This window comes from Scyliorhinus torazame, chromosome 14 (genome assembly GCF_047496885.1).
Source record: "Scyliorhinus torazame isolate Kashiwa2021f chromosome 14, sScyTor2.1, whole genome shotgun sequence".
NCBI classification, from domain to species: Eukaryota; Metazoa; Chordata; class Chondrichthyes; order Carcharhiniformes; family Scyliorhinidae; genus Scyliorhinus; species Scyliorhinus torazame.
Genome location: NC_092720.1, coordinates 172040117 through 172058844, shown reverse-complemented (window position 1 = coordinate 172058844; position 18728 = coordinate 172040117). Strand labels below are relative to the sequence as shown.

Genomic DNA, 18728 nt, shown 5'->3' with positions numbered 1-18728 from the left:
TGAGGGAGTGCTGCACTGTCAGAGGGTCAGTACTGAGGGAGTGCTGCACTGTCAGAGGGTCAGTACTGAGGGAGTGCGGCACTGTCAGACGGGCAGTACTGAAGCAATGCTGCACTGTCAGAGGGTCAGTACTGAGGGAGTGCTGCACTGTCAGAGGGGCAGTACTGAAGCAGTGCTGCACTGTCAGAGGGTCAGTACTGAGGGAGTGCTGCACTGTCAGAGGGTCAGTACTGAGGGAGTGCTGCACTGTCAAAGGGTCTGTATTGAAGCAGTGCTGCACTGTCAGAGTCTGTACTGAGGGAGAGCTGCACTGTCAGAAGGTCAGTACTGAGGGAGTGCTGCACTGTCAGAGGGGCAGTACTGAAGCAGTGCTGCACTGTCAGAGGGTCAGTACTGAGGGAGTGCTGCACTGTCAGAGGTCTGTACTGAGGGAGAGCTGCACTGTCAGAAGGTCAGTACTGAGGGAGTGCTGCACTGTCAGAGGGTCAGTACTGAGGGAGTGCTGCACTGTCAGAGGGTCAGTACTGAGGGAGTGCTGCACTGTCAGGGGATCAGTACTGAGGGAGTGCTGCACTATCAGAGGTACAGTACTGAGGGAGTGCTGCACTGTCAGAGGGTCTGTACTAAGGGAGTGGCACACTGTCAGAGGGTCAGCACTGAGGGAGTGCTGCACTGTCAGAGGGTCAGTACTGAGGGAGTGCTGCACTGTCAGAGGGTCAGTACTGAGGGAATGCTGCACTGTCAGAGGGTCAGTACTGAGGGAGTGGCACACTGTCAGAGGGTCAGCACTGAGGGAGTGCTGCACTGTCAGAGGGTCAGTACTGAGGGAGTGCTGCACTGTCAGAGGGTCTGTACTGAGGGAGTGCTGCACTGTCAGAGGGTCAGTACTGAGGGAGTGCTGCACTGTCAGAGGGTCAGTACTGAGGGAGTGCTGCACTGTCAGAGGGTCAGTACTGAGGGAGTGCTGCACTGTCAGAGGGGCAGTACTGAAGCAATGCTGCACTGTCAGAGGGTCAGTACTGAGGGAGTGCTGCACTGTCAGAGGGGCAGTACTGAAGCAGTGCTGCACTGTCAGAGGGTCAGTACTGAGGGAGTGCTGCACTGTCAGAGGGTCAGTACTGAGGGAGTGCTGCACTGTCAGAGGGTCAGTACTGAGGGAGTGCTGCACTGTCAGAGGGGCAGTACTGAAGCAATGCTGCACTGTCAGAGGGTCAGTACTGAGGGAGCACTGCACTGTCAGAGGGGCAGTACTGAAGCAGTGCTGCGCTGTCAGAGGGTCAGTACTGAGGGAGTGCCGTACTATCAGTGGGTCAGTACTGAGGGAGTGCTGCACTGTCAGAGGGTCAGTACTGAGGGAGTGTTGCACTGTCAGAGGGTCAGTACTGAGGGAGTGCTGCACTGTCAGAGGGTCAGTACTGAGGGAGTGCTGCACTGTCAGAGGGTCTGTATTGAAGCAGTACTGCTCTGTCAGAGGTCTGTACTGATGGAGAGCTGCACTGTCAGAAGGTCAGTACTGAGGGAGTGCTGCACTGTCAGAGGGTCAGTACTGAGGGAGTGCTGCACTGTCAGGGGATCAGTACTGAGGGAGTGCTGCACTATCAGAGGTACAGTACTGAGGGAGTGCTGCACTGTCAGAGGGTCAGTACTAAGGGAGTGGTGCACTGTCAGAGGTTCAGTACTGAGGGAGTGCTGCACTGTCAGAGGGTCAGTACTGAGGGAGTGCTGCACTGTCAGAGGGGCAGTACTGAAGCAATGCTGCACTGTCAGAGGGTCAGTACTGAGGGAGTACTGCACTGTCAGAGGGGCAGTACTGAAGCAGTGCTGCACTGGCAGAGGGTCAGTACTGACGGAGTGCTGCACTGTCAGAGGGTCAGTAATGAGGGAGTGCTGAACTGTCAGAGTTTCCATACTGTAGGAATGCTGCACTTTCAGAGGGTCAGTACTGAGGGAGTGCTGCACTGTCAGAGGGGCATTACTGAGGGAGTTCTGCACTGCCAGAGGGTCAGTACTCAGAGGGTTAGTACTGAGGTGTGCTGCACTTTCAGAGGGTCTGTACTGAAGCAGTGCTGCACTGTCAGAGGGTCAGTACTGAGGGAGTGCTGCACTGTCAGAGGGTCAGTACTAAGGGAGTGGTGCACTGTCAGAGGGTCAGTACTGAGGGAGTGCTGCACTGTCAGAGGGTCAGTACTGAGGGAGTGCTGCACTGTCAGAGGGGCAGTACTGAAGCAATGCTGCACTGTCAGAGGGTCAGTACTGAGGGAGTACTGCAGTGTCAGAGGGGCAGTACTGATGCAGTGCTGCACTGGCAGAGGGTCAGTACTGAGGGAGTGCTGCACTGTCAGAGGGTCAGTAATGAGGGAGTGCTGAACTGTCAGAGTTTCCATACTGTAGGAATGCTGCACTGTCAGAGGGTCAGGACTGAGGGAGTGCTGCACTGTCAGAGGGGCATTACTGAGGGAGTTCTGCACTGCCAGAGGGTCAGTACTCAGAGGGTTAGTACTGAAGTGTGCTGCACTGTCAGAGGGTCAGTACTGAAGCAGTGCTGCACTGGCAGAGGGTCTGTACTGAGGGAGTGCTGCACTGTCAGAGGGTCAGTACTAAGGGAGTGCTGCACTGTCAGAGGGTCAGTACTGAGGGAGTGCTGCACTGTCAGAGGGTCAGTACTGAGGGAGTGGCACACTGTCAGAGGGTCAGCACTGAGGGAGTGCTGCACTGTCAGAGGGTCAGTACTGAGGGAGTGCAGCACTGTCAGGGGATCAGTACTGAGGGAGTGCTGCACTATCAGAGGTACAGTACTGAGGGAGTGCTGCACTGTCAGAGGGGCAGTACTAAAGCAGTGCTGCACTGTCAGAGGGTCAGTACTGAGGGAGTGCTGCACTGTAAGAGGGGCAGTACTGAGGGAGTTCTGCACAGTCAGAGGGTCAGTACTGAAGCAGTGCTGCACTGTCAGAGGGTCAGTAATGAGGGAGTGCCACACTGTCAGAGGGTCAGTACTGAGGTGTGCTGCACTGTCATAGGGTCTGTACTGAAGCAGTGCTGCACTGTCAGAGGGTCAGTACTGAGGGAGTGGTGCACAGTCAGAGAGTCTGTACTGAGGGAGTGCTGCACCGTCAGAGGGTCAGTACTGAGGGAGTGCTGCACTGTCAGAGGGTCAGTACTGAGGGAGTGCTGCACTGTCAGAGGGTCAGTACTGAGGGAGTGGCACACTGTCAGAGGGTCAGCACTGAGGGAGTGCTGCACTGTCAGAGGGTCAGTACTGAGGGAGTGCTGCACTGTCAGAGGGTCTGTACTGAGGGAGTGCTGCACTGTCAGAGGGTCAGTACTGAGGGAGTGCTGCACTGTCAGAGGGTCAGTACTGAGGGAGTGCTGCACTATCAGAGGGGCAGTACTGAAGCAATGCTGCACTGTCAGAGGGTCAGTACTGAGGGAGTGCTGCACTGTCAGAGGGGCAGTACTAAAGCAGTGCTGCACTGTCAGAGGGTCAGTACTGAGGGAGTGCTGCACTGTCAGAGGGTCAGTACTGAGGGAGTGCTGCACTGTCAGAGGGTCAGTACTGAGGGAGTGCGGCACTGTCAGACGGGCAGTACTGAAGCAATGCTGCACTGTCAGAGGGTCAGTACTGAGGGAGTGCTGCACTGTCAGAGGGGCAGTACTGAAGCAGTGCTGCACTGTCAGAGGGTCAGTACTGAGGGAGTGCTGCACTGTCAGAGGGTCAGTACTGAGGGAGTGCTGCACTGTCAGAGGGTCTGTATTGAAGCAGTGCTGCACTGTCAGAGGTCTGTACTGAGGGAGTGCTGCACTGTCAGAAGGTCAGTACTGAGGGAGTGGCACACTGTCAGAGGTTCAGCACTGAGGGAGTGCTGCACTGTCAGAGGGTCAGTACTGAGGGAGTGCTGCACTGTCAGAGGGTCAGTACTGAGGGAATGCTGCACTGTCAGAGGGTCAGTACTGAGGGAGTGGCACACTGTCAGAGGGTCAGCACTGAGGGAGTGCTGCACTGTCAGAGGGTCAGTACTGAGGGAGTGCTGCACTGTCAGGGGGTCTGTACTGAGGGAGTGCTGCACTGTCAGAGGGTCAGTACTGAGGGAGTGCTGCACTGTCAGAGGGTCAGTACTGAGGGAGTGCTGCACTGTCAGAGGGTCAGTACTGAGGGAGTGCTGCACTGTCAGAGGGGCAGTACTGAAGCAATGCTGCACTGTCAGAGGGTCAGTACTGAGGGAGTGCTGCACTGTCAGAGGGGCAGTACTGAAGCAGTGCTGCACTGTCAGAGGGTCAGTACTGAGGGAGTGCTGCACTGTCAGAGGGTCAGTACTGAGGGAGTGCTGCACTGTCAGAGGGTCAGTACTGAGGGAGTGCTGCACTGTCAGAGGGGCAGTACTGAAGCAATGCTGCACTGTCAGAGGGTCAGTACTGAGGGAGCACTGCACTGTCAGAGGGGCAGTACTGAAGCAGTGCTGCGCTGTCAGAGAGTCAGTACTGAGGGAGTGCCGTACTGTCAGTGGGTCAGTACTGAGGGAGTGCTGCACTGTCAGAGGGTCAGTACTGAGGGAGTGTTGCACTGTCAGAGGGTCAGTACTGAGGGAGTGCTGCACTGTCAGAGGGTCAGTACTGAGGGAGTGCTGCACTGTCAGAGGGGCAGTACTGAAGCAATGCTGCACTGTCAGAGGGTCAGTACTGAGGGAGTACTGCACTGTCAGAGGGGCAGTACTGAAGCAGTGCTGCACTGGCAGAGGTACAGTACTGAGGGTGTGCTGCACTGTCAGAGGGTCAGTACTAAGGGAGTGGTGCACTGTCAGAGGTTCAGTACTGAGGGAGTGCTGCACTGTCAGAGGGTCAGTACTGAGGGAGTGCTGCACTGTCAGAGGGGCAGTACTGAAGCAATGCTGCACTGTCAGAGGGTCAGTACTGAGGGAGTACTGCACTGTCAGAGGGGCAGTACTGAAGCAGTGCTGCACTGGCAGAGGGTCAGTACTAACGGAGTGCTGCACTGTCATAGGGTCAGTAATGAGGGAGTGCTGAACTGTCAGAGTTTCCATACTGTAGGAATGCTGCACTGTCAGAGGGGCATTACTGAGGGAGTGCTGCACTGTCAGAGGGGCATTACTGAGGGAGTTCTGCACTGCCAGAGGGTCAGTACTCAGAGGGTTAGTACTGAGGGTGTGCTGCACTGTCAGAGGGTCAGTACTAAGGGAGTGCTGCACTGTCAGAGGGTCAGTACTAAGGGAGTGCTGCACTGTCAGAGGGTCAGTACTGAGGGAGTGCTGCACTGTCAGAGGGTCAGTACTGAGGGAGTGGCACACTGTCAGAGGGTCAGCACTGAGGGAGTGCTGCACTGTCAGAGGGTCTGCATTGAAGCAGTGCTGCACTGTCAGAGGGTCTGTACTGAGGGAGTGCAGCACTGTCAGAGGGTCAGTACTGAGGGAGTGCTGCACTGTCAGAGAGTTTGTACTGAGTGAGTGCAGCACTGTCAGAGGGTCAGCACTGAGGGAGTGCTGCACTGTCAGAGGGTCTGCATTGAAGCAGTGCTGCACTGTCAGAGGGTCTGTACTGAGGGAGTGCAGCACTGTCAGAGGGTCAGTACTGAGGGAGTGCTGCACTGTCAGAGAGTTTGTACTGAGGGAGTGCTGCACTGTCAGAGGGTCAGTACTGAGGGAGTGCTGCACTGTCAGAGGGTCAGTACTGAGGGAGTGCTGCACTGTCAGAAGGTCAGTACTGAGGGAGTGCTGCATTGTCAGGGTCAGAACTGAGGGAGTGCTGCACTGTCAGAAGGTCAGTACTGAGGGAGTGCTGCACTGTCAGAAGGTCAGTACTGAGGGAGTGCTGCATTGTCAGAGGGTCAGTACTGAGGCAATGCTGCACTGTCAGAGAGTTTGTACTGAGGGAGTGCTGCACTGTCAGAGGGTCAGTACTGAGGGAGTGCTGCACTGTCAGAAGGTCAGTACTGAGGGAGTGCTGCACTGTCAGTGAGTTTGTACTGAGGGAGTGCTGCACTGTCAGAGGGTCAGTACTGAGGGAGTGCTGCACTTTCAGAGGGTCAGTACTGAGGGGGTGCTGCACTGTCAGAGGGTCAGTACTGAGGGAGTGCTGCACTGTTAGAGGGTCTGTATTGAAACAGTGCTGCACTGTCAGAGGGTCTGTACTGAGGGAGTGCTGCACTGTCAGAGGGTCAGCGCTGAGGGAGTGCTGCACTGTTAGAGGGTCTGTATTGAAACAGTGCTGCACTGTCAGAGGGTCAGCACTGCGAGAGTGCTGCACTATCAGAGGGTCAGTACTGAGGGAATGCTGCATTGTCAGAGGTCAGGACTGAGGGAGTGCTGCACTGTCAGAGGGTCAGTACTGAGGGAATGCTGCACTGTCAGAGGTCTGTACTGAGGGAGAGCTGCACTGTCAGAAGTTCAGTACTGAGGGAGTGCTGCACTGTCAGAGGGTCAGTACTGAGGGAGTGCTGCACTGTCAGGGGATCAGTACTGAGGGAGTCCTGCACTGTCAGAGGGTCAGTACTGAGGGAGTGCTGCACTGTCAGAGAGTCAGTACTGAGGGAGTGCTGCACTGTCAGTGGGTCAGTACTGAGGATGTGCTGCACAGTCAGAGGGTCTGTAGTGAGGGTGTGCTGCACTGACAGATGGTCAGTAGTGAGGGAGTGCTGCACTGACAGAGGGTCAGTAATGAGGGAGTGCTGAACTGTCAGAGTTTCCATACTGTAGGAATGCTGCACTGTCAGAAGGGCATTACTGAGGGAGTTCTGCACTGCCAGAGGGTCAGTACTCAGAGGGTTAGTACTGAGGTGTGCTGCATTGTCAGAGGGTCAGTACTGAGGGAGTGCTGCACTATCAGAGAGTCTGTACTGAGGGAGTGCTGCACTGTCAGAGGGTCAGTACTGAGGATGTGCTGCACAGTCAGAGGGTCAGTAGTGAGGGAGTGCTGCACTGACAGAGGGTCAGTAGTGAGGGAGTGCTGCACTGACAGAGGGTCAGTAATGAGGGAGTGCTGAACTGTCAGAGTTTCCATACTGTAGGAATGCTGCACTGTCAGAGGGGCATTACTGAGGGAGTGCTGCACTGTCAGAGGGGCATTACTGAGGGAGTTCTGCACTGCCAGAGGGTCAGTACTCAGAGGGTTAGTACTGAGGTGTGCTGCACTTTCAGAGGGTCTGTACTGAAGCAGTGCTGCACTGTCAGAGGGTCAGTGCTGAGGGAGTGCTGCACTGTCAGAGGGTCAGTACTAAGGGAGTGGTGCACTGTCAGAGGGTCAGTACTGAGGGAGTGCTGCACTGTCAGAGGGTCAGTACTGAGGGAGTGCTGCACTGTCAGAGGGGCAGTACTGAAGCAATGCTGCACTGTCAGAGGGTCAGTACTGAGGGAGTACTGCAGTGTCAGAGGGGCAGTACTGAAGCAGTGCTGCACTGGCAGAGGGTCAGTACTGAGGGAGTGCTGCACTGTCAGAGGGTCAGTAATGAGGGAGTGCTGAACTGTCAGAGTTTCCATACTGTAGGTCAGTGGGTCAGTACTGAGGATGTGCTGCACAGTCAGAGGGTCTGTAGTGAGGGTGTGCTGCACTGACAGATGGTCAGTAGTGAGGGAGTGCTGCACTGACAGAGGGTCAGTAATGAGGGAGTGCTGAACTGTCAGAGTTTCCATACTGTAGGAATGCTGCACTGTCAGAGGGTCAGTACTGAGGGAGTGCTGCACTGTCAGAGGGGCATTACTGAGGGAGTTCTGCACTGCCAGAGGGTCAGTACTCAGAGGGTTAGTACTGAAGTGTGCTGCACTGTCAGAGGGTCAGTACTGAAGCAGTGCTGCACTGGCAGAGGGTCTGTACTTAGGGAGTGCTGCACTGTCAGAGGGTCAGTACTAAGGGAGTGCTGCACTGTCAGAGGGTCAGTACTGAGGGAGTGCTGCACTGTCAGAGGGTCAGTACTGAGGGAGTGGCACACTGTCAGAGGGTCAGCACTGAGGGAGTGCTGCACTGTCAGAGGGTCTGCATTGAAGCAGTGCTGCACTGTCAGAGGGTCTGTACTGAGGGAGTGCAGCACTGTCAGAGGGTCAGTACTGAGGGAGTGCTGCACTGTCAGAGAGTTTGTACTGAGTGAGTGCAGCACTGTCAGAGGGTCAGCACTGAGGGAGTGCTGCACTGTCAGAGGGTCTGCATTGAAGCAGTGCTGCACTGTCAGAGGGTCTGTACTGAGGGAGTGCAGCACTGTCAGAGGGTCAGTACTGAGGGAGTGCTGCACTGTCAGAGAGTTTGTACTGAGGGAGTGCTGCACTGTCAGAGGGTCAGTACTGAGGGAGTGCTGCACTGTCAGAGGGTCAGTACTGAGGGAGTGCTGCACTGTCAGAAGGTCAGTACTGAGGGAGTGCTGCATTGTCAGGGTCAGAACTGAGGGAGTGCTGCACTGTCAGAAGGTCAGTACTGAGGGAGTGCTGCACTGTCAGAAGGTCAGTACTGAGGGAGTGCTGCATTGTCAGAGGGTCAGTACTGAGGCAATGCTGCACTGTCAGAGAGTTTGTACTGAGGGAGTGCTGCACTGTCAGAGGGTCAGTACTGAGGGAGTGCTGCACTGTCAGAAGGTCAGTACTGAGGGAGTGCTGCACTGTCAGTGAGTTTGTACTGAGGGAGTGCTGCACTGTCAGAGGGTCAGTACTGAGGGAGTGCTGCACTTTCAGAGGGTCAGTACTGAGGGGGTGCTGCACTGTCAGAGGGTCAGTACTGAGGGAGTGCTGCACTGTTAGAGGGTCTGTATTGAAACAGTGCTGCACTGTCAGAGGGTCTGTACTGAGGGAGTGCTGCACTGTCAGAGGGTCAGCGCTGAGGGAGTGCTGCACTGTTAGAGGGTCTGTATTGAAACAGTGCTGCACTGTCAGAGGGTCAGCACTGCGAGAGTGCTGCACTATCAGAGGGTCAGTACTGAGGGAATGCTGCATTGTCAGAGGTCAGGACTGAGGGAGTGCTGCACTGTCAGAGGGTCAGTACTGAGGGAATGCTGCACTGTCAGAGGTCTGTACTGAGGGAGAGCTGCACTGTCAGAAGTTCAGTACTGAGGGAGTGCTGCACTGTCAGAGGGTCAGTACTGAGGGAGTGCTGCACTGTCAGGGGATCAGTACTGAGGGAGTCCTGCACTGTCAGAGGGTCAGTACTGAGGGAGTGCTGCACTGTCAGAGAGTCAGTACTGAGGGAGTGCTGCACTGTCAGTGGGTCAGTACTGAGGATGTGCTGCACAGTCAGAGGGTCTGTAGTGAGGGTGTGCTGCACTGACAGATGGTCAGTAGTGAGGGAGTGCTGCACTGACAGAGGGTCAGTAATGAGGGAGTGCTGAACTGTCAGAGTTTCCATACTGTAGGAATGCTGCACTGTCAGAAGGGCATTACTGAGGGAGTTCTGCACTGCCAGAGGGTCAGTACTCAGAGGGTTAGTACTGAGGTGTGCTGCATTGTCAGAGGGTCAGTACTGAGGGAGTGCTGCACTATCAGAGAGTCTGTACTGAGGGAGTGCTGCACTGTCAGAGGGTCAGTACTGAGGATGTGCTGCACAGTCAGAGGGTCAGTAGTGAGGGAGTGCTGCACTGACAGAGGGTCAGTAGTGAGGGAGTGCTGCACTGACAGAGGGTCAGTAATGAGGGAGTGCTGAACTGTCAGAGTTTCCATACTGTAGGAATGCTGCACTGTCAGAGGGGCATTACTGAGGGAGTGCTGCACTGTCAGAGAGTCTGTACTGAGGGAGTGCTGCACTGTCAGTGGGTCAGTACTGAGGGAGTGCTGCACTGTCAGAGGGTCAGTACTGAGGGAGTGCTGCACTGTCTGAGGGTCAGTACTGAGGGAGTGGCACACTGTCAGAGGGTCAGCACTGAGGGAGTGCTGCACTGTCAGAGGGTCTGTATTGAATCAGTGCTGCACTGTCAGAGGGTCAGTACTGAGGGAGTGCAGCACTGTCAGAGGGTCAGTACTGAGGGAGTGCTGCACTGTCAGAGAGTTTGTACTGAGGGAGTGCTGCACTGTCAGAGGGTCAGTACTGAGCGAGTGCTGCACTGTCGGAGGGTCAGTACTGAGGGAGTGCTGCACTGTCAGAAAATTTGTACTGAGGGAGTGCTGCACTGTCAGAGGGTCAGTACTGAGGGAGTGCTGCACTGTCAGAAGGTCAGTACTGAGGGAGTGCTGCACTGTCAGAGGGTCAGTACTGAGGGAGTGCTGCACTGTCAGAAGGTCAGTACTGATGGAGTGCTGCACTGTCAGAGAGTTTGTACTGAGGGAGTGCTGCACTGCCAGAGGGTCAGTACTGAGGGAGTGCTGCACTGTCAGAGGGTCAGTACTGAGGGGGTGCTGCACTGTCAGAGGGTCAGTACTGAGGGAGTGGCACACTGTCAGAGGGTCAGCACTGAGGGAGTGCTGCACTGTTAGAGGGTCTGTATTGAACCAGTGCTGCCTTGTCAGAGGGTCAGTACTGAGGGAGTGCTGCACTGTCAGAGGGGCAGTACCTGAGCAGTGCTGCACTATCAGAGGGTCAGTACTGAGGGAATGCTGCACTGTCAGAGGTCAGTACTGAGGGAGTGCTGCACTGTCAGAGGGTTAGTATTGAGGGAATGCTGCACTGTCAGGGGATCAGTACTGAGGGAGTGCTGCACTGTCAGAGAGTTTGTACTGAGGGAGTGCTGCACTGTCAGAGGGTCAGTACTGAGGGAGTGCTGCACTGTCAGAGGGTCAGTACTGAGGGAGTGCTGCACTGTCAGAAGGTCAGTACTGAGGGAGTGCTGCATTGTCAGGGTCAGAACTGAGGGAGTGCTGCACTGTCAGAAGGTCAGTACTGAGGGAGTGCTGCACTGTCAGAAGGTCAGTACTGAGGGAGTGCTGCATTGTCAGAGGGTCAGTACTGAGGCAATGCTGCACTGTCAGAGAGTTTGTGCTGAGGGAGTGCTGCACTGTCAGAGGGTCAGTACTGAGGGAGTGCTGCACTGTCAGAAGGTCAGTACTGAGGGAGTGCTGCACTGTCAGTGAGTTTGTACTGAGGGAGTGCTGCACTGTCAGAGGGTCAGTACTGAGGGAGTGCTGCACTTTCAGAGGGTCAGTACTGAGGGGGTGCTGCACTGTCAGAGGGTCAGTACTGAGGGAGTGGCACACTTTCAGAGGGTCAGCACTGAGGGAGTGCTGCACTGTTCGAGGGTCTGTATTGAAACAGTGCTGCCCTGTCAGAGGGTCTGTACTGAGGGAGTGCTGCACTGTCAGAGGGTCAGCGCTGAGGGAGTGCTGCACTGTTAGAGGGTCAGTAGTGAGGGAGTGCTGCATTGCAGAGGGTCAGTAATGAGGGAGTGCTGAACTGTCAGAGTTTCCATACTGTAGGAATGCTGCACTGTCAGAGGGGCATTACTGAGGGAGTGCTGCACTGCCAGAGGGTCAGTACTCAGAGGGTTAGTACTGAGGTGTGCTGCACTGTCAGAGGGTCAGTACTGAGGGAGTGCTGCACTGTCAGAGGGTCAGCGCTGAGGGAGTGCTGCACTGTTAGAGGCTCTGTATTGAAACAGTGCTGCACTGTCAGAGGGTCAGTACTGCGAGAGTGCTGCACTATCAGAGGGTCAGTACTGAGGGAATGCTGCATTGTCAGAGGTCAGTACTGAGGGAGTGCTGCACTGTCAGAGGGTCAGTACTGAGGGAATGCTGCACTGTCAGAGGTCTGTACTGAGGGAGAGCTGCACTGTCAGAAGGTCAGTACTGAGGGAGTGCTGCACTGTCAGAGGGTCAGTACTGAGGGAGTGCTGCACTGTCAGGGGATCAGTACTGAGGGAGTCCTGCACTGTCAGAGGGTCAGTACTGAGGGAGTGCTGCACTGTCAGAGAGTCAGTACTGAGGGATTGCTGCACTGTCAGTGGGTCACTGCTGAGGATGTGCTGCACAGTCAGAGGGTCTGAAGTGAGGGTGTGCTGCACTGACAGATGGTCAGTAGTGAGGGAGTGCTGCACTGACAGAGGGTCAGTAATGAGGGAGTGCTGAACTGTCAGAGTTTCCATACTGTAGGAATGCTGCACTGTCAGAAGGGCAATACTGAGGGAGTTCTGCACTGCCAAATGGTCAGTACTCAGAGGGTTAGTACTGAGGTGTGCTGCACTGTCAGAGGGTCAGTACTGAGGGAGTGCTGCACTATCAGAGAGTCTGTACTGAGGGAGTGCTGCACTGTCAGAGGGTCAGTACTGAGGATGTGCTGCACAGTCAGAGGGTCAGTAGTGAGGGAGTGCTGCACTGACAGAGGGTCAGTAGTGAGGGAGTGCTGCATTGCAGAGGGTCAGTAATGAGGGAGTGCTGAACTGTCAGAGTTTCCATACTGGAGGAATGCTGCACTGTCAGAGGGGCATTACTGAGGGAGTTCTGCACTGCCAGAGCGTCAGTACTCAGAGGGTTAGTACTGAGGTGTGCTGCACTGTCAGAGGGTCAGTACTGAGGGAGTGCTGCACTGTCAGAGAGTCTGTACTGAGGGTGTGCTGCACTGTCAGAGGGTCAGTACTGAGGGAGTGCTGCACTGTCAGAGGGTCAGTACTGAGGGAGTGCTGCACTGTCTGAGGGTCAGTACTGAGGGAGTGGCACACTGTCAGAGGGTCAGCACTGAGGGAGTGCTGCACTGTCAGAGGGTCTGTATTGAATCAGTGCTGCACTGTCAGAGGGTCAGTACTGAGGGAGTGCAGCACTGCCAGAGGGTCAGTACTGAGGGAGTGCTGCACTGTCAGAGAGTTTGTACTGAGGGAGTGCTGCACTGTCAGAGGGTCAGTACTGAGCGAGTGCTGCACTGTCAGAGGGTCAGTACTGAGGGAGTGCTGCACTGTCAGAGAATTTGTACTGAGGGAGTGCTGCACTGTCAGAGGGTCAGTACTGAGGGAGTGCTGCACTGTCAGAAGATCAGTACTGAGGGAGTGCTGCACTGTCAGAGGGTCAGTACTGAGGGAGTGCTGCACTGTCAGAAGGTCAGTACTGAGGGAGTGCTGCACTGTCAGAGAGTTTGTACTGAGGGAGTGCTGCACTGCCAGAGGGCCAGTACTGAGGGAGTGCTGCACTGTCAGAGGGTCAGTACTGAGGGGGTGCTGCACTGTCAGAGGGTCAGTACTGAGGGAGTGGCACACTGTCAGAGGGTCAGCACTGAGGGAGTGCTGCACTGTTAGAGGGTCTGTATTGAACCAGTGCTGCCCTGTCAGAGGGTCTGTACTGAGGGAGTGCTGCACTGTCAGAGGGGCAGTACCTGAGCAGTGCTGCACTATCAGAGGGTCAGTACTGAGGGAATGCTGCACTGTCAGAGGTCAGTACTGAGGGAGTGCTGCACTGTCAGAGGGTCAGTATTGAGGGAATGCTGCACTGTCAGGGGATCAGTACTGAGGGAGTGCTGCACTGTCAGAGGGTCAGTACTGAGGATGTGCTGCACAGTCAGAGGGTCAATAGTGAGGGAGTGCTGCACTGACAGAGGGTCAGTACTGAGGGAGTGCTGCACAGTCAGAGGGCCAGTACTGAGGATGTGCTGCACAGTCAGAGGGCCAGTACTGAGGGAGCACTGCACTGTCAGAGGGTCAGTACTGAGGGAGTGCTGCACTGTCAGGGGGTTAGTACTGAGGGAATTCTGCACTGTCACAGGGTCAGTACTGAGGGAGTGCTGCATTGTTAGAGGGTTAGTACTGAGGCAGTGCTGCACTGTCAGAGGGTCAGTACTGAGAGAGTGCTAGTTCAGCATTGTGACGCAATGGTTAGCAGTGGTTAGCGCTGAGGTCCCAGGTTCGATCTCGGCTCTGGGTCACTGTCCATCTGGTGTTTGCAAGTTTATGCCGTGTTTACTGGATTTCGCCCCCACAGCCCAAAGATGGGCAGGGTCGGTGGATTGGCCACGCTAAATTGTCCCTTAATCAGAAAAAATGATTTGGGTACTCTATATTTTTTTTTTAAAGTACTGAGAGAGTGCTCCACTGTGAGAGGGTCAGTACTGAGGGCATGCTGCACTGTCAGAGTTTCCATGCTGTAGGAATGCTGCACTATCAGTGGGTCAGTACTGAGGGAGTGCTGCACTGTCAGAGGGGCATTACTGAGGGAATGCTGCATTGTCAGAGGGTCAGTACTGAGGGAGCGCTGCACGTCAGAGGGTCAGTACTGTGTCGGTACTGCACTGTCAGATGGTCAGTACTGAGGGAATGCTGCACTGTCAGAGGGTCAGTACTGAGGATGTGCTGCATGTCGGATGGTCAGTACTGAGTGTGTGCTGCACTGTCAGAGGGTCAGTACTGAGGATGTGCTGCATGTCGGATGGTCAGTACTGAGGGATTGATGAATTGGCAAAGGTTCAGTACTGAGGGAGTGCTGCACTGTTACACAAAACTGACATTCTGTCTGTAATCTCAGCTTAAAGTAATTACAATCTACCATGCGACCTCCCACATTGTAAATAAAAGCAAATAAGATTATCATCCACCCCATTGCTCTTAGTGGTACGAGAAGTCAATGCTGCGTTATTCCCGGAAAGTCACATTGGCCAGAAAATTACCAGTCAGTTATCCAGTTAAAATGTGTGACAGATCCCTTCTGTGTTAACACAAATCACCGAATCACACAGTGCAGAAGGGGCCCTTCAGCCATCGAGTTTGCACGAAGATGTGAAAAACGGCTGAGCTACCTACCTAATCCCATTTGCCAACACTTGATCCATGGCCTTGAATGTTGTGACGTGCCAAGTGCTCATCCAGATACGTTTTAAAGGATGTGAGGCAACTCGCCTCTCTCATTCCAGTGCATTCCAGACCGTCACCACCCTCTGGGTCAAAATGTTTTTCCTCAAATCCCCGCTAAACTTCCTGCCCCTCATTTGAACTTGTGTCCCCTCATGACTTACCTTTCGACTCAGGGGAACTAAGGCTCCCTATCCTCCCTGACCATGCCCCTCATAATGTTGTAAAACTCAGTCAGGTCACTCCTCAGTCTTCTCTGCTCCAACAAAAACAAACCATGCCTATCCAACCTCTCTTAATAACCTAAATGTTCCATCTCAGGCAACATCCCGGTGAATTTCGTCTGCACCCCCTCCAGTGCAATCACATCCTTCCTATAATGTGGCGACCAGAATTGAGCACAGTACTCCATCTGTGGTCTCACCAATGTTCTGTACAACTCCAACATCACCTCCCTGCTTTTGTAATCTATGCCTCAATTGATAAAGGCAAGTGTCCTAGATGCATTTTTCACCATCTTATTAACCTGCCCTTCCACCTTCAGAGATCGATGGACAAACACACCCTGGAACTTCCTGGTGTCATGCCGTTTACTGAATACTTCCTTGTCAAATTACTCCTTCAAAGGTTATCACCTCACACTTTTTAGGGTTAAATTCCATCTGCCACTTATCTGCCCATTTCACCAATGGGTCTGTATCATCCAAGACACTCAACCTCACACTTAACCACCCAGTCAATGTTTGTGTCATCCACAAACTTAATGAGGCTGCACCCCACATAGTCATCTGTGCCGTTTATATAATGACGAATAATAGGGGACCCAGCACTGATCCTTGTGGCACTCCACTGGACAGTGGCTTCCAGTCACTAAAGCAGCCTTCTGTCTCTTACAGCTAAGCCAATTTGGAACCTACCTTATCAAATTACCATGTATCCCTTGTGCATTTGCCTTCTTACATGTCTCTCATATGGGAACTTGTCAAAGATTTGCTGAGATCTATATAAACTGCAGCAACTGCACTACCCCCACCTACATGCCTGGTCACCTCCTCAAATATTCAATCAAATGTGTTAGGCATGACCTCTCTCTGACGAAGCCATGCTAACTATCCCTGATCAAACCTTGCCTCTCCAAATGGAGATAGATTCTCTCCTTTAGGATTTTCTCCAATATATTCCCAACCACTGACGTGAGACTCACTGGTCTGTAGTTCCCTTGTCTCTACAACCCTTCTTAAATAGTGGAACCACATCAGCTGTTCTCCAGTCCTCTGGCATCTCCCCTGTGGCTAGAGAGGAATTAAAAATTTGGGTCAGAGCCCCGGCAATCTCCTCCCTCGCCTCCCACCGCAGCCTGGGACACAATTCATTCGTACCTGGAGATTTCTCCACTGCCTGCCAATACCTCCAATACCTTGTGAATCCTGATGTCAATTTGCTGAAGAACTTTGCAATCTCTCTCTCTGAGTTCCATACTTATATCCTCATTCGCTTGGGTGAAGATGGATGTGAAGTATTTGTTCAACATCCTACCAATTTCCTCTGGCTCCACCCACAGGTTGTCCCCTTGTTCCGTAATGGGCCGGGCTTTTTCCCTGGTTATCCTCTCACCATTGATCTACTTAAAGAATAGGGTGGCATGGTAGTGGAGTGGTTAGCATTGCTAACCAGTTAGCGCTGAGGATCTGGGTTTGATCCCGGACCTGGGTCACTGTCCATGTGGAGTTTGCACATTCTCCCCGTGTCTGCGTGGTTCTCACCCCCACAGCCCAAATATCTGCAGCGTAGGTGGATTGGCCACGCTAAATTGCCCCTTAATTGGATTTTTTTTAAAAATGTAGCATTTTTTTCAAAAAGATATACTTACAGAATATCTTGAGATTTTCCCTACTTTTACCAGCCAGCGGTTTCTCATATCCCCTCTTTCCTCTCCTAATTGCTTTCTTAAGCTCCATCCTGCACTTTCTGTACTCTACTAATGCCTTTGTTAATTTGTTCCCCTTGTAGTTGCTAAAAGCCTCTATTTTCCTTTGCATCGTATCTTAAATATTTATGGTCATCCATGGTTCTCTGGGCTTGTTACTCCTGCATATCACATGAGAGGGAACATGTTTGGCCTGTATCCTCCACATTTCCTTTTCGAACGCCCCCCACTGCTCTTCTGTAGATTTCTCCTCAAGTAGCTCTTCCCAGTCTACTTTGGCCAGAACCTGCCTTATTTTACTAAAATTTGCTACCCCCAATCCAAAACTTGTCTTTGCAACTTGCTTATTTCTTTGTCCATAGCAAGCTTCAATTGTACCATGTTGTGGTCGCAATCAGAATGAGGTCCAGCACTGCACCGTCCCTTGTTGGACCCTCTACATATTGACCAATAAGGTTCTCCTGAATACATTTTATGAAATCCACTCCATCTGAGCCCTTAACACTATGACTATCGCAATTAATGTTGGGAAAGTTGAAATCACCTAACATAATTACCCTCTTATTACTTATACACGGCTCTGCGAATTGTGCACATATTTGCTCCTCAATCTCCCACTGACCATCTGGCGATCTATAATAAATTTAGAGAACCCAATTAATATTTTTTCCAATTAAAGGGCAATTTAGCGTGGCCAATCCACCTCACCTGCACATCTTTTGGGCTGTGGAGGTGAAACCCACGCAAACACGGGAAGAATGCGCAAACTCCACACGGAGAGTGGCCCAGAGCCAGGATCGAACCTGGGACTTTGTCACCGTGAGGTCGCAGTGCTAACCCACTGCGCCACCGTGCTGCCCCTGCCGAATTACTTTAAACTCCCCCCAACAGCACTAGCTGTCACACAGTCACTGCACCATCCCTCTGTGGAGCCTTACCTTCAGCTCCATGGCGCTGTCGATAAAATATCTCAATGTTCCCTCTGACAAGACCATGGAATCCTGCCATAGTAATCGTCATGGCGGCCCAGTGATCCTTCTGGAAGGAGTGAGCCATCCATCGCTGTCTGGGTACGATGCGCTGCAAGGTGCTGTCAAAATAGACTATCTGATAGTCATCCAGCATCGCCACCAAACTGTACTCAGGCAGCTCGGCCTGGCCAAGGTTCAGTAAGTAGTAAAATGCGAGGATGTGAAAATCTGCAGGATAACAAATGGAAACCAGTCTCAAAAACACCATCGATTGTGAAATAACTGAGGTGAGAACATTACGGGTTAATGCTAAACTAGAGCCTAAGAAACAAGAGCAGGAGCAGGCCACAAAGACCCTCGTGCCCGCTCCGCAAATTCAGTAAGATCATTGCTGACCTGCTTCCTGAAGAGTGATGGATGACCCTCTTGAGACATAAGAGGAAATGCTGGAAAATCTCAGCAGGTCTGGCAGCATCTGAAGGGAGAGAAAAGAGCTAACGTTTCGAGTCCAGATGACTCTTTGTCAAAGCTAAAAGATATAGAAAGTGGGAGACATTTATACTGAAGGGTAAGGGAAAAAAATGAATCATAGCCATTATTGAGACATTTCAGGGGGCTTAACAAGATAGATGTTGAGAGGTTGTTTCCCCTTGTGGGAGAGTTTGGGAACAGAGGGCATTATCTCAGAATAAGGGGCCATTTGTCTAAGACATGGACAAGGAGGAATTTCTTCTCTGAGAGCGTAGTGAATCTGTGGAATTCTTTACCACAGAGATCTCTAGAGGCTGGGCCATTAAGTATGTTCAAGGCTGAGATAGACAGACTTTTAATCAGTAAGGGAATCAAGGGTTGTGGGGATAAGTTGGGAAAGTGGAGTTCAGAATTATCATTTCTGATCAGCCATGATCTCATTTAATGGTGGAGTATACGCCAAATGGCCTACTCCTGCATCTGCTTATGGTGTCAAGTCCACTTCCCTTCCCATTCCCCAAGTCATCGATTCCATTCCTGCCCTGGCATTTATCACACTCACTGTTGAATATATGCACTGATGAGCATCCGCAACTCCCTGGGATAGAGAATTCCAAAGATCCCAATCAGAATATTGTTTGGTTCAGAAGCACGTCAAGGTCACAGCGAGGTTGTGGAAGAGATT

The 18728-nt window shown here is 52.9% G+C and overlaps 1 protein-coding gene across 1 annotated transcript in view; it reads right to left on the bottom strand.

Moving 5' to 3' along the window:
• LOC140390223 (major histocompatibility complex class I-related gene protein-like) overlaps positions 1–18047 on the bottom strand; it is a 44527-nt gene extending 26480 nt beyond the window's left edge. Inside the window, exons 1-2 of the mRNA XM_072475193.1 lie at positions 17969–18047; positions 17540–17800 (exon numbers count right to left, since the gene is read on the bottom strand). Coding sequence (XP_072331294.1) covers positions 17540–17800; positions 17969–18047 — 340 coding nt within the window. The remainder of the gene's footprint in view (positions 1–17539; positions 17801–17968) is intronic.
• Positions 18048–18728: the final 681 nt, after the last annotated feature.